Source organism: Sminthopsis crassicaudata, chromosome 3 (assembly GCF_048593235.1).
Source record: "Sminthopsis crassicaudata isolate SCR6 chromosome 3, ASM4859323v1, whole genome shotgun sequence".
Classification (NCBI taxonomy): Eukaryota; Metazoa; Chordata; class Mammalia; order Dasyuromorphia; family Dasyuridae; genus Sminthopsis; species Sminthopsis crassicaudata.
The window spans coordinates 443,476,597-443,503,564 of NC_133619.1; the positions used below are offsets into that span (position 1 = coordinate 443,476,597).

Sequence of the window (26,968 nt, forward strand, 5' to 3'; positions counted from 1 at the left end):
TAGAAGTATTGTGTCTGAGACCAGATTATAACTCAGGTCCTCCTGACTTCAGAGCTGGTGCACTATCCACTGTGCCACCTAGCTGCCCCTCATAGTTTATTTTTAAAAGATACTTTAAAAAACCATCTTACATGATACCCTTTTCAGTCAAGTATTAATTCACCTCTTTGTCTTCTCACTGTATGTACTTAACAACTGGTAACTATTTTCTCCTCTTGGGAAAATACATGGATATTCCTTCTTTACTTATTAGTAATTAATTATTACTAATTAGTAAATTAGTATTTACTTCTTTTACTTATTAGTAATATGAAAACAAATCAGAATTGAGGCTTAATGGAAGGAACATTTACATGATTACCTCTTTGAATCACCATTTCATAAGGAAATGCTGTTGATCTGTAGATCTTGAAAATGAGGTAAAAAGATAATTTTGAGGTTCAAACTTAATGAGGAACAAATGCATAATGCCCCCCTGGGTTTGTATGAAACATGGTATAGTAAAAAGACCTCTGAAGTAGGAAGGAAAAAGCCAGGGTTCCAGCCTTGGCTTTGTGGCTTGCTATTGATTTGGATAATCCATTTAACCTTCTGGGTTTTTTTGTTTGTTTGGTATCTTAAAAGGACTGAGGATCATCATTCCTGCCATAACTATTTCACCGAGTTGTCCTAGGAATCTAATGTGCTAATATTTGTGAAGTCAGTTAAACCTAAAATTTATATGAAGTTTTGCCTCTCCCCAACAGGAGACCTTTTTTGATTTCTCTCCCCACTCCCAGCTGCTTGTGCTTCATTTTCCTCTTGAAAATTTATATCTATTTGTATTTCTTTGGTATCTACTTATTATGTTTCCATGTTATTTCCTTAATATAATATAATAATATAAGCTCCTTGAAACCAGGAGTTATTCATTATTCATTTTGTGTCTCCAGCATCTCTCGAAGTATATCTTATGATAGGAATCAATGCTTGTGGATTGGTTGATATGTTGTATTATTACAGTAAACCTCATAGTTTATCTTTTTTAAAAAATTAGATTTTCTTTCATTTTTTGAGAATATACCTTTTCTCCTTTTCACATCCTCCCACTCTTGTTGGGAAAACTAGAAAAACAAATCTTTTACCTTACAGTTTTAACTAATTTAATGACAAAGATTTTTATTGGCAGTGATTAGTTTATTGGGAAGTTAAAAAAAAACAAAAAAACAACTTGGAATCAGAGAGTGAAAGCAAACAATTCTATCATAACAGACTTACCTTGCTTAAAATCTACATCTTTACATTTCCCAGCTCAACATTTTAGACATGAAAGATTGGAAATATCGTCCCTTCCAACTAAATATCCTATAAGTTGTTTAAACAGGGTAGTGGATAGAAGAATTAAATTTTTCCGTCTGCTGGATATTTTGCCTATTTAAATGCAATCTAAGACCTAATTAATTTTCTATGTTGTAACATCTCATTTGGTTCATATTCAGAAGAATAACATCTAGCCATGTTAGACCCATCTTGTTTTTAGAAAGGTGATTTCCTTAATCCATATATAACACCCCCCCACACACACATATAACACTTCACAAATCCTATTAGATTTATTTGGCTTGATGTTTTAGCCTGGTCTTTGGAGTCTTCTCTCTATTCTCAGTGTCTTATCTGTCTCTTGTCTACAGATTTGATAACCTTCTGCTTATGCTTTTATACTTCCTGAATAAACATGAAACAGTTCAAAGCCAAGCATAAATCCCAGGCAATCTTCTTTCCAACTTGACATTATAGAAGCAGTTCTACATTGATCTAATTGTATCATCATGTAACTCTAATAAGAATAGCATGAGTCTTTGTTAAATGCTTTGTTACAATCTAGCTAAACTGAATCTATTTATCCCTATCAGTCAGTCAGATAATTCTGTTCAAAATGGAAATGAGATTAGTGTGCCATAATCTATTCTTGATGAACTCATGCTGTCTTTTTGTGTTCAATACTCCCTTTTTTAGAATTTTGCCAGAGTAAAAGATGGCTTACAATTTTTGTAGTTGGCTCAGCCATGGACAAAGATATTTCCTGGTTATTTCAGTACTTGGGGATATATTTCATTTAAGCCTGGTGTAGGAGTCCATAAAATAAGTAATCAACTGAAACAATATTTGTGTTTAGTATAGTCCCTGGCACATAGTAGTCACTATAAAAATGCTAGCTATTGTAAAGGGCTGGAGTCAAGTGAGTACCTCTAATTCTGGTTGTAATGAAATGAATGAAACATCCATCCACCTACAAAACAAAAGGTTTGTTTAATTATAAGAAGTGAAGGGTACAGTCTACCCATTATTAAAGTGAGCACTGCTTTCTTCCCTCTGTTGCTACCCATGGTGGTCCAGGGTCAGAAACCTGAGAGAATTGTTCTGGCTATTTTTGTCCTTAGACAACCAGGAAGTCAACAGTGCATGGCTTAGTGCCCTGAGTTTTTTAAATTTTGAGGACAGTTTCAATATTTTTTAAGGAAAAACTAGCATAATTTATATGAGGCAGGGCCTTAGAGTATTGTGCCTACCACCACACTTTGTGTGTGAACTCACTAAAGATAGCAAAATAAAGTTTGTCTTTTTGTCATCATTTACCATAGTCCCATGTACTCTGAGCAGCTGACTTGTCTTTTTTTTTTTTTTTTTTTTTTTTTGAAACTCTGCTTTTCTCTTTTTAACAAAACTTTAGTTTTTTTATTTTTGAAGGGTGAGATATTTACAGTTAAATGACTTACTCAGGGTCACACAGCTAGTAAATGTCAAGTGTTTGAGATTGGATTTGAACTCAAGTCCTTTTGATTCCAGGGTTGATATTCCATCTAGATACCCCTTTTATTACAACAATCCTTTCTCCGAGTGTCCCCACCTCCTACTTTTTGGTGTCCTTACCTTTTTTTCCTTAGCCTCAACCCATTCCAAGTTTGGTTCCTGATCCTGTTCTTCCAGGGCTATGTCATATACTCTTTAATCCTCTGTTACTTGTCACTGTTGCCATCTTTGTACACATCTGCTTTAAAAACTGAATTACTTGATGAGTTGGCTTCCCCATTAAGCCATGGAATTCTTTGATAGTAGGGAATGAGTTTGCCATTCTGTGTCTGTAGTGCTTAGCACAGTGCTGGCATACAGTAGATGCTTAATAAATGCTTGTTTAGAGAAATTTCTCATTGGAATTGTTTGTCTTTGTGACTGTAAGATTTCATTTTTTTAAGAACTTTCCATTTGTCCTAGGCTAATTTTCCTGATAGAATTTTAGTCTGTGGGATTATAACCTTTTCTTTTCTTCCTACATAGTTAATAAACATTTTGAATTAATTTAATGTAGTTCAAAGAAGCCCCTAGAAGAATAGACTTTTTTCCCCCCTTTAATTTATTGTGGCATTCAGAAAGGCCTCCTGACTTTTGTGACATAATACAATCTTGGAAAGCATAGGTATATTTCTACAGTATGGCATGTAGCATTCACATACTTTAATATCCTCAGTAGAAAATATGAGATAAATGTGTAAAGGTGGTGATGAGTGATGTTGCAGGTATAACTAACATTTGAGCATATACAAGGCAGATAAAATAGGGAAATCTATGTGTGCATTGCTTTCCCCCTGTGTACTTTAAACATTTATCAGCATACTCATCATCAAAGGGAAAAAATGAACCTGTTGGAGCAACTAGGTGGCTCAATGGAGAGAGCACTGGCCCTGGAGTCAGGAAGAACTGAGGTCAAATGCAGTCAGACATTTGATGCTAGCTGTGTGTCTCTTGTTGCCTTGCAAAAAAAAAACAACCAAACAAATAAATAAATAATAATAATAATAATAATAACTGAACCTGTATATACTGACAGTAGGGCCAGCTCTTACAGACTGCTTCTGTAGTTCTTTATGAAACATCATTGAATGAACAAAGGAACAAAATACTGAGGGATAAAAGAAGGAAAATGATTATGTAAGAAAAAGTAACTTGTTCAGTTTTGCTTTATGTCTTTTTGAGCTACTAATATGTTTTCTCTTTTAATCCCAAGGTTTACTGTTGAGGCCCATGATCCTTTAATTGAGCACCTAGTTATGGAAGCATGGAGGAGGGTAGAAAGGCAAGTATTGTGGGTAGTTTCCTTGGAAGAGGGCCTGTCTTGTTCATTCTGACCTGAACTTTTTTTTTTTTTTTTTTTAGGTTTTAGTCTTTCTTTCTTTCTTTTTTTTTGATATTTACTTAATCATTTTTTTTTACAAAAATTTTATGCATAGATAATTTTTCAGCATTGACAATTGCAAAACCTTTTGTTCCACCTTTTCCTCTCCTTCCCCCCCTTCCCCCAGATGGCAGATTGACCAATACATGTTAAATATGTTAAAATATAAGTTAAATGCAATATATGTATACATGTCCAAATAGTTATTTTGCTGTACAAAAAGAATCGGATTTTGAAACTGTACAATTAGCCTGTGAAGGAAATAAAAAATGTAGGTGGACAAAAATAGAGGGATTGGGAATTCTATGTAGTGGTTCATAATCATCTCCCAGAGTTCTTTCTCTGGGTGTAGCTGGTTCAGTTTACTACTGCTGTATTGGAATTGATTTGGTTCATCTCATTGTTGAAGAGACCCACGTCCATTAGAATTGATTATCATATAATATTGTTGAAGTATATAATGATCTCCTGGTCCTGCTCATTTCACTCAGCATCAGTTCATGTAAGTCTCTCCAGGCTTTTTGAAATCATCCTGCTGCTGACCTGAACTTTTTGGAAAGGAGGAGGAATTCATATCATAGGTTGGAGGGCCAAAAGCAAGGCCCAATGGTGAATTTATTAATAAATAGCAAACAGATAAGTCATAATTCCAGAAGTATAGGCTTGTCCTGGAGTAGCAACTATCACAGGGACAGGAGAAGGTTTTGAGTGTCCAAAATGTTGTTCAGGTCGTTCACAAGGGCATATTTTCCAAAGTGACTTGCTTGGTTTACTGAGAATGTTTCTATTTTAAAGCCTTAGCATTTGGACCAGACAATCCCATTCCACTTATTGTTTAATTTTAAATTAGTGTAAGTTTTCTGTCACTAAAAGTGTTTTCTGATTTATTAACAGCTGTATTCCTAGAGGATCAGACCCACTAAAGGTGTACCTTTTCAGGAATAACTTTCTTGATGTCCTCATTTTTCTCCTTTCCTCCCCCCTCCTCACTCTTCAAGATAGCAAGCAATCCGATATAGGTTAAAAATGTGCAATTCTTCTAAACATATTTTCATATTCATCATGCTGAGTAAGTGTATTTTAAAAAGAAAAAGCAATAATACCTTTTCTCCCCTTCCCCAAAAGAATGACAAGATAAGAACAAAGAAAATAAGCTAAAGAGGTGTTATACCTAAGACACACTTAAATTTGGCATGATCTATGATCCTTGCCCCTTCAAATTTATAGATGAGAAAATTGGCCCAGTGACTTGCCTAACTCAGTCTCCTAACTTCTAGCTCATTGTTCTTTTCATCATATTACATCTGCCTGCAGCTTTCTCCCAGGGTCTAGATGCTCATCTTTCTCTAGGATAGGCCAAAGAGAAGTTGCATTAGTCTCAGAAGAGAAAATGGCCATCTATAAGCAATTAATTAGAAAAAGGTAAGCTGCAAAGTTAGAAAAAGGTGAACCCCTCAAAATGCTAATAGATTAGGACAATATCATTTCATGTGTACTCAGGTCTAAGATATCAGATACCCTTCATTATGTCTTAGCTTTCAAAGAGGTAACTGTAAAAATTTTTTGCAGACCTAAAGCTATGGAAACAGTAGCATTTGAGATGTATTCTCTTTTATATAAAAACATGGAAGTCTGAATTGCTTATGCTGGAAAGATCTGAGAGTATCTTTGCATCTGGTTCAGTGATCATTTGAAAGTCAGAAGATTTTACCAACAAATGGAATTAATTAAGCCGTATTATTTAATTTGATACAATGGAAATAAAATAGGAACAAGAGTCAGAAGGTTTGATCATTGACTCCATATACTCTGTGGCCAAGTCAGTTGATTTCCGTGAGTTTCAATTTCTTCATCTGCAAAATCAGGGTTAGAGAATAGACAATCTTCAAAGTCCCTCCCAGCTCTAAAGCCCACTGATGCTCAGCTCTCAGATTCTGTGATTCTAAGCATAGTTTTAGCATCATAAGTAGCTTATTAGAATACTGACTACATGGATGAAAAAACATTTATTAAAACATTTCTTAGTTTCCAGAGAACTTATAAAGTTCTCTCTCTTCTGAACCATTTTCCAATGGTTCTGAAGCAGGTTTTGTCCCCAGACAGACATAAGGGAATCAAATTAGCTCTGTTTTAAACTGAATAAGACCATATTAGGAGTCCTTATTTCTAGCAATGATGCAGCTATTCATAAAACACAGTGTCTGGTGATTAGAAAAACTTCATTGTCCTAGAGTTTTTTAAGGTGTCATAGTTGACAAGGCTCTTGCTGAGCTTAATGCTTCCAGAATCTATTAGGAGTTCCATAGTTGTAGGGTCTCCCTTTACTTCTTCTTTATGAGTCGCTATGGCCAGCTCCTTGATAATAAGACTTGCCAAACTTAATTTGATTGGTCCTCAGGTGAAATGACAGCAATAATAATGACAACAATAATAGCTAATATTCACATAGTACCTTAAAGTTTGTAGAACACTTTAAAATTGTCTCATTTTATCATCACAAATCTTGGAGATCGTTTCTAGTATTATTGCCATTTTTTGTTTATTTTTTTCTTTACAGATGAAAGAATGAGACAAATAGAGGCTTACTGACTTGCCCAAGGCCACAGTTACTAAGTTTCTGAGGTCACATTTGAACTCAAGTCCTTCTGACACCAAATCTTGTGTTCTAACTACTCTGGATCCATAATAGAAACAATTTTAGTTTGGTTGTAACAATTTTTGACAATTTAAATGCTAGCCAGAAACTTAGTGCAAGCAAGATAGAATAATGAGAAGTCATTGTAGTCCTCACTCAGTATTAGTAATGTAGCAGTTATATAAAATATTTTAAAAGGTGTCAAGAGATCACTATCATTGTTTTTTCTTTATTAAAATTTTTTATTTTTCAAAACATATGCGTGGACAATTCTTCAACATTAGCCCTTGCAAAACCTAGTGTTTCAGTCCCATCCCCCCCTCCCATCCCCTCCTTTAGATGGCAAGTAAACATGGTAGAAATACATGTTAAATCCAATGTCTTCATACATATTTATACAATTATTTTGCCACACAAGAAAAACCATATCAAACCAGGAAAAAAAAAAAAAAAGAGAGAAGCAAAATAAAATGTAAGCAAACAACAAAAAGAGTGAAAATGTTATGTTGGATCATTCTCATTGTTACAAAAAATCATAGGAGCTTAGATTTAATGGTACAAGGGACCATAAAAACTTTCATCTTGCTGATAGGTTGGGAATCAGAACCAGGATTAAAATGCAGATCCTCTGACCCCAAGTCCATGGTTCTGTCTATTGTATCATGGTGCTTTTCATTTAAGATGTTTTTGGGAAAAGCAAAAGAATTCACTAGAAAAGAATTTTGAAGGAAGATCACCCTATTTCTCCTGTGTTTTTTCTGCCTTTCAAAATAATGTAATATAATGACTATGTTCTGGCATGTCATTTGTTTTTCTACCAAACATTTTTTTTTTCAGAATAATACTTTTAAATAACTTAAAATATTAATTCTTGACCATGTGCAAAATGGTTAATGATGTCAGTCTGGACCTCAAATTAGATAACATAAAACTCATTGCATATTAAAGCACTATGTAAAAATACTAGTTGATACTAGTTACTAAACAAATACATGCTGTCTTTCTGTCACGTGCATGTCTAGGGAATAATAACTTCACATTATCCATAGTTTGAGAAGCAAACCAGGGGCAGCAAGATGGTATTGTGGATAGAGTTCTGGCCCTGAAGTCAGAAGGACCTAAGTTCAAATACTACCTCAGACACTTAATACTTCCTAGCTATATGATTCTGGGCAAATCATTTAACCCCAATTGCCTGGGGGGGGGGGAGATATAGAAGCAAACCTTTTTTTTTTTTTTTAAGGGTAGAGCGAAATTTATTTACTTTGAAATTTAATTATTTAATATTTTTCCCCAGTTACATTCAAAACAATTTTTAAAAAGATTTTTTAATTCTAGTTTCTTTCCCTTATCCCTACTCACAATTAAGAAACCACATGTGAAATCAAAACATTTCCATTAGTCAAGTTATGAAAGAAAACAGGACTCCTACCTTAATGAAAATAAAAACCCTCAAGAAAAATTAAGTTAAAAATAAAAAGAGAGATAGAGAAAGCCAAAGAGAATGCTTTGATCTATATTTAGACTTGATCAGTCCCTGCTCTAGGTGTGGATAGTATTTTTCATCATAAATCCTTCAGAGTAGGTAAGGGTGATTATACTACTGAGAAAAACAAAATCATTTGCAACTAATCATCCCAGAACATTGCTATTACTTTGTATACAGTATATTTAACATTATTCATGGAAGACTTTCTAGGTTGTTTTTCTTTCTTTTTTTTTTCTGAGAGCATCCTGCTCCTTATTTTCCAGAGAACAGTAATATTGCATCAAAGAGACTTGAAGCAGATATTTTTTAAATAACAAAATGACTGTTTATCTGTTGATACTCTAAAGTATTGACTCTCAGACTTTTGGATCTCAGAATTCCTTTATATCCTTAAAAATTACTGAGGATCCCCAAAAGCTTTGGTTTTACGTGGGCCTTATCCACCTCCTAAAAGGCTTGAGAGACCCTTTAGGTCTATGGAATACAGTGTTCCTCTTCTGGTTGAATAAATACATTTTCTCCTAGCTATAAAAATAGACTTTTCTATAATAATACAGTATTCCATCATTGAGGTCATAGATCTATTTAAATAATTGAGCGTGTAACTGTAGTGTAAGAGTATAGGTAAATTTGGTTCCTAAAACAAAGTAAGAAGTTTGGATTTTATGTTAATATCATATCAAATGGAAATTTGCATAACTGCAAGTTTGGGGCATTTTTAGATGAATTTATTTTCCTTCTCTATACATAACCATGAATTGAAACTGTCCTAGACCTTTGAAAAATGTAGAAGTTTATCATTCTATCTGTGTGACTCTGGGAAGTCTCTTAATTCTGCTTGCCTCACACACACACACACACAAAAGAAATTAATCATTGATGAAGAACAAAAGTGATTACCTTGTATTTGCTAAGTATTGGATCATCTACTTTATGTGAAAGTTATTACTAATGTTATTTCTTTTTGTTCCATATGATAGGTTTGACTTTAAAACACTGTCAAAATTCTCCACCTGTCTAGTGTATCAACAGATGCATTTCAGTCCTTTAATGGGAAAAATAGCTGACGTTGTAAACAGGAACCTGGATTCAACGCAGGACTTAAGGTAAAGATGATAATCTTTGAATCCATCCAAATCCAAAGAGATCAAAATAAATCTCATGCAGCCTAAAGATGCATATAACTTACCATCAGATTGTGTCTTTCTAGTTGTTTCCATCTGGAAACAGTTCTTTTTAAAATTGGCAAAAGAAAGTTGTTAATTTTGTTGGCTGGTATGATTTAACATGCTAATTAAAAAACCCCTGAAGCTACTTCAACTTCTTGTCCTTTCACTTCAAATATTTAGTTGTGTCTACTATCTACTATTTTAAATATTGTTGGAACTGTGAAGAATATATAGAATAACAGTTTTGTTTTTTTTAAGAGAATATTTAATAATTTATTAAATGAGAGAGATTTACTAGAACCAAATGAATTCGTGGTTTGGTCCCAGGGCTGAATGAGACTATTTTCTCAAAGAATCCAGCCCTGAATGTCGTATACAAGATTTTTTTATAAGGTTACAATGAGGGAGGCACCTGGATGGAGATGACCTAATGTGGGGAGGAACCTAGGATGAGGATGACTATGGAGGCAGGCACCTAGGATAACATAATGGAGGGAGGTACTGGAGAGGCTCCTGATATTCTAATGATGTCTTTTTTTTTTTTTTAAATTAATTTTATAATTGTAATTTTTTTTTGACAATATATATGCTTGAGTAATTTTTTTTAATATAATATTATCCCTTATATTCATTTTTCCAAATTTTCCCCTCCCTCCCTCTATTCCCTCCTCTAGATGACAGGCAATCCCATATATTGTACATGTATTACAGTATAACCTAGAACACAGTATAACCTAGAATATTACAGTATAACCTAGAACCTATAACAGTTTACATTCAATTCCCAATGTTCCTTCTCTGGGTGTAGTTGTTTCTGTCCATCATTGATCAACTGGAAGTGTGTTGGATCTTCTTTATGTTGAAGATATCCACTTCCATCAGAATATATCTTCATACAGTATTGTTGTTGAAGTGTATAGTGATCTTCTGGTTCTTCTCATTTCACTCAGCATCAGTTCATGTAAGTCTCTCCAAACCTCTCTGAATTCATCCTGCTGGTCATTTCTTACAGAGCAATAATATTCCATAACCTTCATATACCATAATTTACCCAACCATTCTACAATTGATGGGCATCCATTCATTTTCCAGTTTCTAGTCACTACGAAAAGAGAGCTGCCACAAACATTTTGGCACATACAGGTCCCTTTCCCCTCTTTAGTATTTCTTTGGGAGAGGGTAGTCTACCTCTAAGACCTGTGGAGGAGGAAGGAATTTATGACCAGAGGAGAACTAGAGATCATTATTGATCACAAAATAGAAGATTTTGATTACATCAAACTAAAAAGTTTCTGTACAAACAAAACTAATGCAAACAAGATTAAAAGGGAAGTAACAAATTGGGAAAATATTTTTACAGTTAAAGGTTCTGATAAAGGTCTCATTTCCAAAATATATAGAGAGCTGACCCTAATTTATAAGAAATCAAGCCATACTCCAATTGATAAATGGTCAAAGGATATGAACAGACAATTCTCAGACGATGAAATTAAAACTATTTCCACTCATATGAAAGAGTGTTCCAAATCACTACTGATCAGAGAAATGCAAATTAAGACAACTCTGAGATACCACTACACACCTGTCAGATTGGCTAAGATGACAGGAACAAATAATAATGAATATTGGAGGGGATGTGGGAAAACTGGGACACTAATACATTGTTGGTGGAGTTGTGAAAGAATCAGGCCATTCTGGAGAGCAATTTGGAACTATGCCCAAAAAGTTATCAAACTGTGCATACCCTTTGATCTAATGTTGTCTAAAATGGATAAAGACTTTATCCCATCAAACATTAAGAGGGAATGATTATAACCTGAGGCAGAGTAATTGAATAGGATAATTAGGGAAACTGAGTCTGGACTTTAAAAGGAAACTGGCACTACATTCTACACTCTCTTCTGACTATTAAATAATTGAATTACCTTCCTCTAGAAGCTCTTAGCACTACAATTTTGACTAATCCTTTCTTAAGTAAATAAACCAAATAAAAATCAAAATAAAGCTAGAACAATGGCAAGGACAAGAATGAAACTGTTTCTTAACTTTATAGAATGTTTTCTATAAAGTAAACCTTTTATTTTCAATTTTTATAATGGTCTTTTCAGACTGTACTGAAAAATTCTCAGCTTTCTTTGTTCTAGTTTTGATAAGTGTAAGAAAGCTAAAGGGAGGTTTGAGGATATTTTGGCCTAGAGAAGAATAAATATTTGAGTGGAAGGAAAAAGTGGTGATTTTTAGTATGATAGGGAATACCAAACCAAGAATTAAGATGGAAGGGAGTGCCTTAAATGAATAGTTTTTGAAGCACAGTGTTTACTATTTTTATCTGTTGAAAAGTAGATAAGAGATTTTAAAAAGGACAACCATGGAAATAATTATTAAGAGCCAAGAGAAGTAATTAGCTTTCATTTATTTGATATCATTGTAACTAAAGAAGAAAAGTACTAAATCATTATGATACCTATTACCTTTTTTTTTTTTTTTTTCATTTTTCTTCTTTTAGATTTTGTGCAGTTACTGTCAACAGACATTTATTTTGATCTACCTTTTACTTTCTTATGATGATTGGCTCAAATATAACTGATTTTATAATTACCTTTTGTTTAAAATAACTTACTTCCCTAACCTACTTCCCCCAACAATGATGATTTTTTTTTTTTCATTTTTAGATCTATTTAAATGAATATTTTAAGCGTTGCCCAGATTCTGAAGTCTAGGTCTTTTAACCACATTTACCTGTGTTAGTAGAATTTTAAAAAAACCTTTTATGTTATAGAAAATAATTTTTTACTAAAAAATGACAGTGGTAACAAATTACCTTTTTGCTTTACATATAATCATCTTATTTGAGTCATTCAATAACCTGGTAAGATAGATGCTACAGGTATCATGCCCCATTTTACAGAGGAGGAAACTGAGACTTATAGTAATTGACTTAGTAGATAGCAACTCATACAATTAAGAATTGTCAAGGAAGAAACCGAACTTAGATTTTCCAAACTGGTCATTCAGCATCCTTTCTCTATGCCATGGCCCTGTAAAGGGAAAATAGGTTGTTCAGTGGATACAGCACTGAACTTGGGAGTTAGGAAGACCTGTGCTGGGATCCAGCTTCAGATGCTTACTAGCTGTATGACCCTAGAGAAGCCACATTACATTCTCTGACTTAGTTTTTCTTCTATAAAATGGGGGTAATCATAGCACTTATCTCAGAGAGTTGTTGGGAGAATTAAATGAGTAAATGTATATAAAATACTTTTCAGACTTCACAATATAAATGATAGGTCCTATTATTGTTGTAACTTATATATAACAATAACAATAATAATAAAATAAAACTAGTACCACTTTATATTGAGTACTGTCACATGCTTAGACCAGTCTGTTCTTTTTAGAACAAAATAACATTCAAGGTATTGATATCTTGTTATAGTAATTAGACTGAAAATAAAGATTTCAGGGAAAATCATTTTAAATACACTAAAATAAGAATATTTTACTTCACCTTGATTGGCAGCTTGCATCAGTTTATTTTTGATTATTAAAATGTTAATATTATGCAATATCTTGAATTTTGCTGGTACCACAAAAGTCTCAATATTTTCCTTAAAATCTCTGATTTCAGAAATACCAATTTAAAAATGTTGTTTATTTCATAGTTTTCATGAGAAAAGATATTACTTTATGATCGATTCAGAAGAATATTTTTTATTTTAATCTTAACTATTTCATAGTGTATGATGAATTTGAAAATAGAATTATAGTACCAGCAATAGATAATATTGTTAAATACATGAATAAGGAATACTCTCCTGTTCCAGGAATAGCTTAAATCCTAAACTAAAATTTTTGGTATGGTAGTAATCACAAATTTGGTTTCTTTTAATACTTTTTTAATCTTGTAAAGAATGTTTTTAATAAACATCATTTTTATTAATAGTTAATCATAACATGGAAAAACATGGTGTAGTTGCTGTATATGAAAAATGTTCCAAACTCTACACCTACAGATTATGAAAATTCTAATAGAATTTTGTATTAAGTATACATATTGTACAAAAAAAATAAAGTATGAAGTTAGTACTTGTAATGTAGATAGCTGTAGTTCACACTTTTCTTTATCTTTCAGAACAAGTACTATTTGTACTGAGCACACCACAGAATGAGAATTATCCAAAGTCCATTGATTTTAATATGTGTTTTGGTTTGTAAACAAAATTATAGTTGTTTTCTTGCACATTTTTGGAAATGTATAAGAACTTATGTATGTGCTTCTAGATGAACTGCATAAATAAAAGTTTCATTCACATACAGAAAATGAAATGTTAATATTGGGGATACATAAACAGCAATTTCAATTACAGAAATGTTGAGAAAAAAATTTGAGGCTTTCAGGAACCCAATAAATTGTCATTTCAACTTGTCTTGGATTTATTTTACTTTTTTTTTTTTTTTAAGTGTGACCATTTATTATGTTATATTTATAATGGTTTCCCCATTTCTCTTCAGATAAGATCTTCCTTCCTTCCTTCCTTCCTTCCTTCCTTCCTTCCTTCCTTCCTTCCTTCCTTCCTTCCTTCCTTCCTTCCTTCCTTCCTTCCTTCCTTCCTTCCTTCCTTCCTTCCTTCCTTCCTTCCCTCTTCCCTCCTTCCCTCCTTCCCTCCTCCCTCCTTCCCTCCTTCCCTCCTTCCTTCCTTCCCTCCTTCCCTCCTTCCTTCCCTCCCTGTCTTTTTGCTGAGGCAATTTGGGTTAAGTGACTTGCTCAGGGTCACACAGCTAGGCAGTATTAAGTGTCTGAGGTCAGATTTGAACTGAGGTCCTCCTGATTTCAGGGCTGGTGCTCTATCCACTGAGCCACAAGATCTTTCTTTTTTAAAAAAAAAAAAATTACTATTCTTAAAGCAATGTGTAACTGGTTTTTTGTTTGTTTGTTTGTTTTTACTTTTTAGGACCTTATCTATCTTGATGGTGAATATATCTTCTGTTATCTCACAAAATTTTTTGTGAACGACTTGTGAACAAAACAGAGCTTCTTTTAGATACAACAGACCCTTCCCATTTTAATTCTTCAATAAGAATAATGCAGTTTCTCCGAAATATTCGATATAATTATTGCCATTATTAGAAAAGTGCAATAATATGTTCATCAGCAATACTGAGCATTTGAATTTGAATTCTCTCAGTCTTATTCTTGCACTCTACCAGTCTCTGCAGTTTAATAATTTTTCATTTCAAATATTAGCCAGAGAGAAGCTCTCTAAAATGATTGCTCTTTACTATGATCCTGCTAGCTTCGTAAAATTATTTGTTGCTTTGGGACCTTTGGCTGGACCAATGGAAGAAAAACAGTAAGTCCTTTTGAATATGATTTCCTTCTTTCTTTGTGGAAATATGGAGATTTAGGATTCAGATTTCTCCCCTCACGTTGCATAAGAAAACTTAAAGAAAAAAATGAAAGAAAGGAAGTGAAAAATAGCATGCTTCAGTATGTATTCAAATATTCAAGTTCTTTCTCTGGAGGTAGACAGAATGTTTCATCATTAGTCCTTTGGGATTGTTTTGGATTACTCTTGTTGAAAATAGCCAAGTCTGATTCACTGTTCTTCATCAAACATTGTTACTGTATACAATATTCTCTTGATTCTGTTCACTTCACTATGCAACAGTTCATGTAAATCTTCTCAGGTTTTTCTAAAATCATCTTGCTTGTAATTTCTTATAGCATATAGCATATGCAATATATTGCATTAAAATCATATACCACAACTTCTTTAAGCCACTCCCCAATTAATAGGCTTCCCTTCAATTTCCAATTCTTAGCCATTACAAAAAAATACTGCTATAAATATTTTTGTACAAATACCTGTTCTCCCCCCACCCCCTCCCTTTTTAAAAATGTTATCTTGGGATAGACACTAATATTGGCTAGATCAAAGAGTATGTACAGTTTTATAGTCCTTTGGACATAGACCCAAATTGTTCTCCAGAATGGCTGGATCAGTTCACAACTCCACCAATGTATTAGTATCCCAGATTTCCCACATCTCCAACATCGAAGATTTTCCTTTTTTGTCATATTAGTAAATCTGATAGATGTGAGGTAGAACCTCAGAGTTTTAATTTGCATTTCTCTAATCAGTAGTGATTTAGAGCATTTTTTCATATGACTATAGATAGCTTTAATTTGTCTGGAAATTTTTCTATTCACATCCTTTGGCCATTTATCAATTGGGGATAGACTAATATTTTTATAAATTTGACTCAGTTCTCCATATATTTGAGAAATGAGATCTTTATCACAGATATTTGTTGGAAATTATCTTCCAGTTTCCTGCTTTCCTTATAATTTTGGTTTCATTAGTTTTGTTGTACACATACTTTTTAATTTTAGATAATCAAAATTATATATTTAACATTTTATAATCTTTTTTTCTTGTGTACCAAATTCTTCCTTTATACATAAATCTGATAAATTATTCCATGTTTAATTTGCTTATATGACCCTTTATATGTAAATTATGTACCCATGTTGACATTATCTTAGTATACAATGTGAGATCTATATCTACTGTTTTCCAATTTTCCCAGTTTTTGTCAAATAATGAGTTTTTGTTCTGAAAGCTTATATCTTTTGGTTTACTGTCATTTATTATAATTTAATTTGTACCTAATCTATCGCATAATCCACCATTCTATTTCTTAGCCAGTAACAAAATGTTTTGATAATTATGGCTTTATAATAGTTTGAGATCTGTTATAGTAAATGTTTTCTTTTGCATTTTTTTTCCTTTTGATTCCCCTTTTGTTCTTCCAAATGAATTATTTTTTTCTAGTTCTATAAAGTAATTTTTTTGATAGTTTGTTTTGTATAGTACGTAAAATAATCATCTTAAATAAAAAGTGAGTAATAGAAGTTGAATTAGGGGGATATTCACTATTTCTTTTTAAAGTTTAGCAAGGGGGATTTTTTTGGAGGAAAGGGGATTTTCTGTCTTTCCTAGGAAAGAGCAGATCTAGTTGAAGCAAGGAGGATAATCTGGTTTTAGAAGATACAGAAGTGGGAGTGTGATGATTAGATGAAAGAATACCTAAGTTCTTTTATTTATAAAATAGGGTGTGGGTTTTGTTGTTGTTGTTTTAGCATCTTTTCTTTGAATTACATGGTGCCAAATATTGTTTGAGATGAAGAAATAGAAAAGATAGTGGTTACTACTTTCCGGAATGTTATAGGCTAGTTGGGAAATAATAATATACAAATAAAACTTTCAAATAATAGTAAAGTTGATAATTAAATATTATATTGTATGGTATAGATAATAAATATCTTAGTTCAGAGGAAAGGATAACTACATAGATTGGAGTAGTTAAGGAAGTCTTTTTGGAAGAGGTGATACTCAATCTGGGTAGAATTTGGATATAGGCAGAGATAATTAAGGAGAATATTGCACAAGGAAGATAAAGCAGGAGGAGATGTTTTCTAAACCCATGCTCTGGGACTGTCTTATAAAATATTCTAAAATATAAATGGAATCTTTTGATGCTTCATGGACATTTTGTATTTTGAATTTCCTTCCATATTTTTATAATATGGTTCCAACACTTAAGACTTAATGCAAGGGGCAGCTAGGTGGCTCAGTGGATAGAGCACCAGCCTTGAATTCAAGAGGACCAGAGTTCAAATGTGGTCTCAGACACTTCCTAGCTGTGTGACCCTGGGCAAGTCACTTAACCCCAGCCTTAAAAAAAAAAAAAAAAAAGACAATGCAAATATTAATATAGAGGCATAATAGGCATATCTGTTCATAATTTATAGGATTATTTACTTCACTTTTCCAGTAAGCATTGAATAATTTCCTTATTTTACTTTATTTCAACATATCAAGCCTAATTTCTCAATTTTAAAAGTATCAATACAAAGTATTTCTTTTTATTATAATTGATTTACAGAGAGACATAAAATTAGAAGATGCACATTTTAATTTCTGTTCCACAATACTGTAGTTGTTTCTTTCTGAAATAGTGATTGATTCTTATCCTTATCTAACTATGTGAACAAAACTAATAAAGATGAGATTAGCTGTTTTATTTTCTGAAAAAATTCCACTCCCAATTTTAGGGAATTGTAAATTTTTCAACTTTTTCAACTTTTTTTCTATTTTTTAGGCTTATGTTAACTCTCCAAATGGTGATGGATGAATTGACTAGTCAACAAGCATTAGCCATAGTGGTCACAATGGAAGAAATGAATAGCAAAGATTCACATCTGATTGAAAAGTAATTTTCTTTTAAGTTTCTGATAGTATAACTGGATTATATCATTTCAAGAAGAATATGTGTATTTTAACTAGTATAAAATTTTTTTCATGTATAAAGGCATGTGGGGAATTGTCCTGTTCTGTAAATGGTTGTGGGAAAAAAAAGAACATAATGTATGATTGGTTTCCATTAAAGGGAATTCATAGCCATGCAGATTTTGAGTTTCCTTTATATACTAATGTTATAACATTAACATTTTCATGCACATTTGTTTTCTTTTTAGTTAAATAAAAGAATATAGAACAAGAGAAAGTATTATTTTGTTTAATGTTAAACTATGTATAGGATAACTCTATTATCCAGTTGTTTATTTTTATGTCTTTCCTCTCTCATTATGCTTTTGCTTTGGGATCACTTAAATATTTTTGATCCAACAGTTTTGGATTAGCTCTTAATTCAAAATGCTTTTCTAGTTATTGTCTAATATAAACTGCTAAAAATGAAGCATTTATTATAATAATCATTGTTTGACATTGCTTTCAGAATTGCTTCTATTTTATACAAATACTTGCATGTCTATAAACCAGTGGAACTGGTGCAGATAACCAAATCCTTGATTCACTTGCGTCTTCATAATTCAGAGCTTTTTAGAATTCTCAGAGATCTACTGCTTAGGTAAGTTTAAAATAAAACTATTTGTTTTAGTTTTCATATAAACTACTCCCCAAAACTTTTGGCAATTTAACTGTGTTCAAATATGACATCTCATTTTGAGGGCATAATCTATTGAGCTTAAAAATATAGCCATGATCCCATTTCAGCAATGAGGTGATTCAAGGCAATTCCAGTAGACTTGTGATGGAGAGTGCCATCCTCCTTAGAGAGAATTAATGGAGACTGAATGTGGATTGAAGCATAGTATTTTCATCTTTTTTTTTTGTTGTTGTTATTTATTTGCTTGTTCTTTCTTTCTTTCTCATATTTTTCCCCCTTTTGATCTTCTACCAATCCAGATCTGCAACTGCCCTACAACTAATAGCTTTTAGTGAATTGTCAGTGATATGAGAGATTAAGTGATTTCTCCTGGCTCACACTGCTAGTATGTGTCTGAGGCTGGGCCTGACCCAGCATCTATCTTCCTCCAAACCTGTTTCTCTGTCCACTATGCCATTCTGTCTTTCAGATTGAGAATTACTTTTGTAAAAAAAAAAAAAAAAAAAAAAAAAATTCTTTCATAGTTTAGATGTTTTAGAAATCTTTTTTGTACGTAAGCACATCTTCTTGTTCCTAATAAATATGTTCTATTTATTGAATAGAAAAAAAATCCATGTTCCCACCACAAATGAGTTTCTGACTTCTTTCATTGATCCAATATTATTTTATTTTTATCTTCTTCCTTCTTAAATTTTTTGCATTTTCAATTTGTGCCTTCACATAGTATAATCAAAGAAATTGCCTAAGTGAGCCCGAACCAGATTAAAACATAATTGAAAAATATTTAACAACAAAAAAAGTTAAAATGCAACAGAATGTAGATAATATTAATGTGTGGGTTTTTAAAGTCTGTATGCAACTCTGCAGGGAAACATTTCTATCTGAGTTTAACATTATTTATCTAGTCAATATATAATGTTTAATTCATCAATTACTTGGTTATTTTAGGGAAGGTACTATGTAAAGAGAATAAAAAGGAATCCCAACAAAAATGAAACAATCTGTCCTATTAAGGAGCTTTCTTTCCTTTTCATTTTTAATTTAATAATATTTTATTTTTCCAATTACATGTAAAGGTAGCTTTCAATATTTTTTACAAAATGGATTTTTAGTTTTCAAAATACATGCAAAAATAGTTTTCAACATTCACCCTTGAAAAACCTTGTGTTCCACATTTTTCTCCCTTTCTGCTTCCTCCCTTCCTAAACAGCAAATAATTCAATATAGGTTAAACATGTGCAATTCTTCTAAACATTTCTACATTTATTATACTGCGCAAGAAAAATCAGATCAAAAGGTGAAAAAAATGAGAAAAAAAAAACCAAGCAAACAACAACAAAAGGTGAAAATATTATGCTGTGATCCACATTCAGTCTCCATAATTATCTTTATGGATTTGGATGGTTCTTTTCATCACAAGTTCATTGGAATTGCCGTGAATCACCTCATTATCAACATTTACTTTTGTAAGATTGACTTCCAAATTTTTTTCTTCCTCCTCTTTTACTACTCTCTTCCCCAAGACAGCAAGCAATCTGATATAGATTATACATGTACAATCATTTAAAACATAACGTATTAGTCATGTTATGAAAGAAAAATCAGAACAAAAGGGAAAAACCATGAGAGAAAAAAAAAGGCCAAACCAAAAAAAAAAAAAAAGTAAAAATAATATGCTTTGATTCACATTCAGTCTCCATAGTTTTCTTTATCTGGATGCAGATGGCATTTTCCATCCCAAGTCTATTGGAATTTTCTAGGACCAGTGTATTGTTGAGAAGAACTAAATCTATCATAATTGATCATCACATAATTTTGCTGTCACTATGTATAATATTTTCCTGTTTCTGTTCACTTCACTCAGCATCAGCACATGTAAGTTTTTGCAGACTTTTCTGAAGTCAACCTGCTTATCATTTCTTATAGAAAAATAATATTGCATTTTATTCATATATCAAAACTTATTCAGCCCTTTCTCAATTGAAGGACATCCTGTTAATTTTCAGTTTCTTGCCACCACAAAAAGAGCTGCTATAAACACTTTTGTACATGTGAGTCTTTTCCTCTCTTTTATTCTCTGTTTGGGTTATAGACCCTACTGGATCAAAGAGTATGCACAGTTTGAATGCCTTTGGGTGCAGTTCCAAATTACTTTCCATAATGGTTAGATCAGTTCATTTCCATAATGGTTAGATCAGTTCATAACTCCACCAACAACGAATTAGTGTAAGTAGTTTACTTTCTGTTAGAATAGTAGGTGAACTATTTTTCATCTGATAAATGTCTTGTTTCAACCTAATGTAATTTATACATAAATTCTTTTTTTATAAAACTTTTATCCTTTTTCTTTTTTTCTTTCTTTTTTTTTTTTTAACAGCCATTTGAAAAATAATGTTGTACCTGGTGAAATTTCTATGTTGGTCCATGTTATTGCAAAACTTCCTTTTCCTCACTTGGATGAATTAGGGCTTTCCCGGGTGGAATCCATTTTACCACAGTGTAGTTTAAGTGATCTACGTACTTTTGCATCATCTCTTTCAAAATGGTTTCATCATGACTATTCATATTTGGACAATATTTATCAGAAAAATATCAATCTACTTCCACAATTAAGTGCCTATGCTTATCGGAGATTACAAAAAGCTAACAATTTGAATGTCTTATGGGAAGAACTTAAATCTATTCATGGAGAATGGTTTGAGGAAGAACTTCTTGAAGAAACAATTCTCACCTTGCAACGCTTGGCTGACCAAATCACATATAGAAACATTACCAACTTGACAGCTTTTATTGTCAAGACTAACTATCTTAGTCCTCCGGTGCTTGACAAGATAGCTTCTGTGACAATTCAACAAATAAATAAGGTACTAGTTGAATTTCAGTGTTTCATATTTAGCTTTTGTAATGATTACAGTACACTCAGTGAATTGTAGTCACAAAGATCTTGACTCAAATCCCACTGCCAGCCTGCCTAGGTCATGACCTCTGTGCCTCTGAGTTTTAGGTTGGTTGTGTATGATCTATATCCCCACACCATAATTCCCCATAATGTTAAAATTACAGACCCTATTGGCATAATTATATAAATATTATATTAACTGTTAGGAGTATGATTACATGTTTTGTGTAGTTTATGTAATAGTTTATGTAATAGATCCCTTATAGTATGTATGTATAGTATGTGATTTCTAGTTTAATTCTCCATCTTCTTCTGTTAGCAATTAGACTGACTTTCTAAACTTCAGCTCTCACACCTCAGCTATCACCCATCGGTGACGATTTTGAGAATCTAATAACAGGCCTTTTATCACATTTTTAACCCATGGATAGCTAAACAATTGTTGAAAGTGGAAAAGAATGTAGGTGGTCCAGTGACTTTTGAGCACTCAAGAATTCTCTATTTTTGTAAGGTAAGAAAGATGAGTGAGAAAATTTACCCCACTCTATGGAGTTAAAAGGTCACAAAGACAAAAACAAAATATTTTCTGCCTCAAGGAGTTTACATTTGGTTGTATAACATTCACATATAAAGATAAAACATGAAAATCATGCCTTTCAACTAAAGTATTGCTTGATGATGTAAATATTGTACCATGTATTATAGGATTCACTTCTGGAGACAGATAATTTGTGTCAAGTTGAGATCTCTGATAAGGCTATATATTAATGCTGGATGAGATGATAATAAAAACTTCTAGCATCATACCTTTAGATGTTTTAAAATGACTATCTCATTAAAGTATAGTAAAATAAATTTTAATTCCCAGTTTTAAAAATAAAAGGATTTTTGCTTTTGTTTTCATTTGTACCTTTAAAATTTGCTATAAATTGCTAAATGAAAGTCATCTCCTAGTGTTTTTCATTTATTTATTTATTTATTTTTTAGGGTAGTGGTATTTTTGGTTCTTGAGATGCCATGATTTTAATCTGGCATCTTATAAGATACAGTTTTACTCTGCATATGAGAATTGATTTGAATAAAATACTTTTATTCAAGCACAATATGCCTTATTAAAAGTTAAAAAAAACCTCTTCTACTTGCATAATAATCTGATTAGTTAGAAGTGTTAAGTATTGCAAATACCAGTAGTGTATTGGTTTATTTTTCATTTGTGGATGAGTTGAAATTTTCATCATTAAAGAGAAATCTTGAATAGATAACATTGTAGATCTACTGCAGTATTTTGGTGTATCTACTGTAATTCTGAGAGGACTTTATCACTAATAAATTCTCTTATTAAGTTGTATTAAATGGCTTCTAGGCCCCACGTTTATGGTTCTATAATAAGTTTTATTGAATTAATATTTAAAATATAACAACTTTATTCTTTTTGTTCAGATCCATCCTTTGGCACTCCATTCTATTTTGCTTCCCTTCAGTGTCCTTAACTACGATCCGCCCCAAAAGGATGAATTTTTTGAAGCTTGTATCCAGCATCTTAACTCACATTTAAGTAGGTGTATTTTGTTGAAATGAACTGTTGGGTTGGAGAATGTTTTCATTGTGCAGTTTTAAGATGAGTATCAATGTCTGGTCATAAAGAAATCATTCATTGTTGAGTACTTAAAAAAAATAAATTTAGGCAGTCCATCCATATTCGGTATGTATTATAAATTATACTCTTTCCTCTGTCTTCTATGTATGAGTCTTGGGGAAATGTGATAATTCTCAATTGAATGTGAAATCTTGCCTGGGGTTGTGACTTCCCAACAAGAAAGCTTATCTTGCTCTGAGAGGATGCTTTGGAGGTATAGATCAAAGAGGACATGATTTTCTGTGATTTTACATAATTTTACAGAGCTCACTCATGTCATACAGAGTTCACTCACCAATTTCATTACACCCATATATCATACTTTTTCCCTTTATTATTCTCCAATCAGTGGACACTCTTTATTTTCACTTCTTTGTGAACAGAGTGCTGCTATGCATGTGTTGGCATTTTTGTCTTTTGACTTCCTTGAATTATATCTCAAGGAGGAGAATTGCTGGGTCATAAGATTTGGGTAATTCATTTTTCTTAATTTACATTCTATTAGGAGAAACAATATATACACATAAAAGTATATATGACATGTATACAAATGAACAAAAAGTAATTTTATGTGTATGAAGGGGGAATAGTACTAGGAATCATTAACTGAATTTTGAAAGTTACAAGGTATTCTAAGTAGGAAGTGAGGAAGGAGAGCATTCCATTCAAGGTGGATGATATTCTGTCCTGTGAGGAATAGCAAGATATCTGGATGGATGGTATAGGATATAAAGGGGACTTGATTAAATGCCATTTTGTAATAAAACACTATGCTAAATGCTGGGGATGCAAATGAGAAAATCCCTACTGAACTTGTAATCCAAGGGGTGGAGAAGGTAGAGACATAAGAAAGTTAAAAAGGAATTGAGGGAGAGAAAGTGATATCCAAAATAGAGTAAATTCCAGTCCAAGGGGCAGCTGATGGGAAGCTAAGAGTTGGCGGAGCTGGGAGTTCTTGGTGCTTTCTTCTAGCCCCTTCAGTCAGAGAGGTAGAGAGTTCAGAAGAGGTGTGAGCACCAAAGCTGATGAAATCTGGAAGGAATGATGAAGATACTGAAGAAAAGCCTTCTTGGGAGTATAATGATGGCAGAATCCAAGTGCAAGGAGTGAAACTGGTGGGAAAAAATTGTGCTATAGAAGGGATTTTGCCAGCTTAATGGAGGATGGACAGGAGAGAGGTGAACAGAGATGATCCCTAATTTTCAAGCTCTGTAAGATTTTATGATACTGAGAAACCTTGGGTAAACAGGCTGTGTATCTGCCATCCGAAGGCCATAAAGCCACTAGGAAGTAGTTGTCAGATGATGAAGTTTTTCACCATAACAACTCTTAAAGATAGAGGGACAGTGATCTGTGTCAGTGGAAGGAGTAATCACTTCAAGGAGATTCAATTCAACAAGCATTTATTAAGTGCCTACTATGTTAGCCACTCAGCTGGGCACTGAAGGCACAAAGAAAACATGGAAAGCAGCTTTCTTTCACCAAGGAGTTTGCATTTTCCTGGAAGTCAGAAATGTATTTTCAAAGCAAAGATTGTTGCTTTTTTTTAGTTTGATCAAACTAGTGTGAAAAAGGGACATGGAATTATCTTATTCTTCTGGATTGGTTTTATTTTGACTTTTTAAAATTTTGATTTATTTTTCGTGAGGCAATTGGAGTTAAGTGATTTGCCTAGGGTCATACAACTAGGAAGTATTAAGTGTCTAAGGTTGGATTTGAACTCTGGTCCTCCTGACTTCAGAGTATGTGCTGTATCCACTGTGCCATCTAGCTTCTCCTTGGTTTTATTGTGTAGTCACTATTACTACTACCAGAGGATATTGGATTTTCTTCCAATAAATATATATAAATAACTTTCTAGTTAGTGAATTGCTTAAGAATCACTTATCTCTGTCTTTTGATTTTATACATTTGTATTTTTATATATATTTTATTATTATATAACAAATACTAATTTATACATTTTATACAGTATATACATATAGCTATTGTTCAATTATTTCAGTCTTTCTGACAGAGATACTAGAATGGTTTGCCATTTCCTTCTCCAGCCCATTTTATTAATGAGGAAAAAACAGATTGAGGTCAGCAGGGCTAAGTGAGTGCCCAGAGTCATGTAGTTAGGAAGTGTCTGAGACCATATTTGAACTCAGGAAGATGAGATTTCCTGATTTCAAGCCTGGCACTCTATTTACCATACCACCTAGTTGCCTCATATACATACATATAAACACACCTACATATTTACTACATATACACACATATATGCATGTATATATGTATATATGTATCAGCCTCCTGAGCTAGCCATTTGGGTCTTGTGCTATTTATTGATAAGTGACTCAGAGGGGCAGATTAGAGGAAAAAGGTGATTCAATCAGCTGGTGCTAAAAGTCCTATAAGTACTTTACTGTGACCAGAACAATGTATGTAGTAGCTCCTCCTGAGTGCCAGCCTCCCCAGTACCCTATTTCCAACTCTAACAGAGGTTCCATCTCTTAGCCACTTTCCCCATTTATACACTTTTCTATACATTTACCGAGGCTGCCCTTCACAAAGTTTCTTGGATAATTAATTTTAACATCCTCTGTGTAAAAATCTATGAGTTATATAGGACTCTACACCTTTCTAAATAACATCTTGGTATTTTTTGAGTATTTCTTATAAGAATCTGTCTTTTTCCTAGGTCTCTTTGAACCTCATATCTTAGTGTTTCTTGGCTTTACATTGGCCCTTGCTGAGTATTTTCCAGAAGATCTGATAAAGACAATATTTAACATCAAATTCCTAGCCAAATTGGATTCACAACTTCAATGTACGTATCTTTAATATTAAAAAAAAAAACAATTACATATACTTTATATGTAGAACTCTAGATCCAGTTGAGATGAAGAAAAAAATTTTTTAATGTAATTTAAGAGATTAAGAAGTGGTAAGTCCTAATCGCTTCTAATCATATGATAATTTTAAAGTAATACAAGAGGCAACAAGGTATAATGGGTACTTAGCCATCCTGTCTTTAACACTTTCTATATGACTAAAAATAGTTTATATATATCAAGTACAATCCTGAAGAACACTTCTTTCAAAAGAGAAAAAAAAAAAGCACCACATATTCTATGGCTATAGTAAAACTGACCATTTTTTCACCTTTATCCTTAAAAAATTTATGACAAAGTATATCACTAACATGATAGATTCATTATCAAATGTTTAATAATAAGGGCTTACCAAATTCCAGGCTCTGTTCTAATTGCTGGTAGATTCAAGACAAAAATAAAATGGGCAGGCCTGCCTGCCCTCATTTTATTGGGGGGAATCACCATATATACACTTAGCATAAACAAAATGAACGTAAGATAATTTTTTCTTGTTGGGGGGAGCAGGATTAGTAACATCAGCAACTGGGGATTAGGAAAGATCTTTTGTGGGAAACATTTGAGCTGAATTTTAAGGGAAACCAGGAATTCAAGATGGTGAGGAGTCGAGGAATACACTCTTGGTAAGGAATTTGGTATGGATAGTCTATGTTAATAGAATGTTTATGAACTCCCAAGTTTAGATTTTAATTCTAATTAGTATTTTAAATTTCAGACTTACCTTTATTTTTAAATATGAGAACTCACAGCCGTCTCATGGAATTTAATAGAGCAGTCTGTTTGGAATGCCCTGAATTTGAAATTCCTTGGTTTCATCATGATTATTGTCAGCAGCAGTACAATAATGGTATGAATTTCTTAATTTTTTTTCTTATAACTCTAAATCTTTGTGTTTTTTTTTAATTTTTAAAATCATCTATTTCATAGTTTATTTTTTCTCCATTTACATGTAAAAATAATTTTTTAACATTAATTTAAAAAAAATTGGGGTTCCCAGTTATCTCCCTCCTCCCATTGAGAAAAACAAACTACTCGATATAGATTATATATGTGCAGTTATGCAAAACATTTTTTTCCA

General features: G+C 32.7%; 1 protein-coding gene across 1 annotated transcript in view; it reads left to right on the forward strand.

Moving 5' to 3' along the window:
• FASTKD1 (FAST kinase domains 1) overlaps positions 1 to 26,968 on the forward strand; it is a 51,800-nt gene that overhangs the window by 16,172 nt on the left and 8,660 nt on the right. Inside the window, 11 exon segments of the mRNA XM_074303179.1 lie at positions 4,043 to 4,111; positions 9,315 to 9,440; positions 14,456 to 14,510; positions 14,512 to 14,617; positions 14,620 to 14,854; positions 17,670 to 17,780; positions 18,306 to 18,437; positions 20,854 to 21,340; positions 22,816 to 22,930; positions 25,698 to 25,826; positions 26,606 to 26,737. Coding sequence (XP_074159280.1) covers positions 4,043 to 4,111; positions 9,315 to 9,440; positions 14,456 to 14,510; positions 14,512 to 14,617; positions 14,620 to 14,854; positions 17,670 to 17,780; positions 18,306 to 18,437; positions 20,854 to 21,340; positions 22,816 to 22,930; positions 25,698 to 25,826; positions 26,606 to 26,737 — 1,697 coding nt within the window.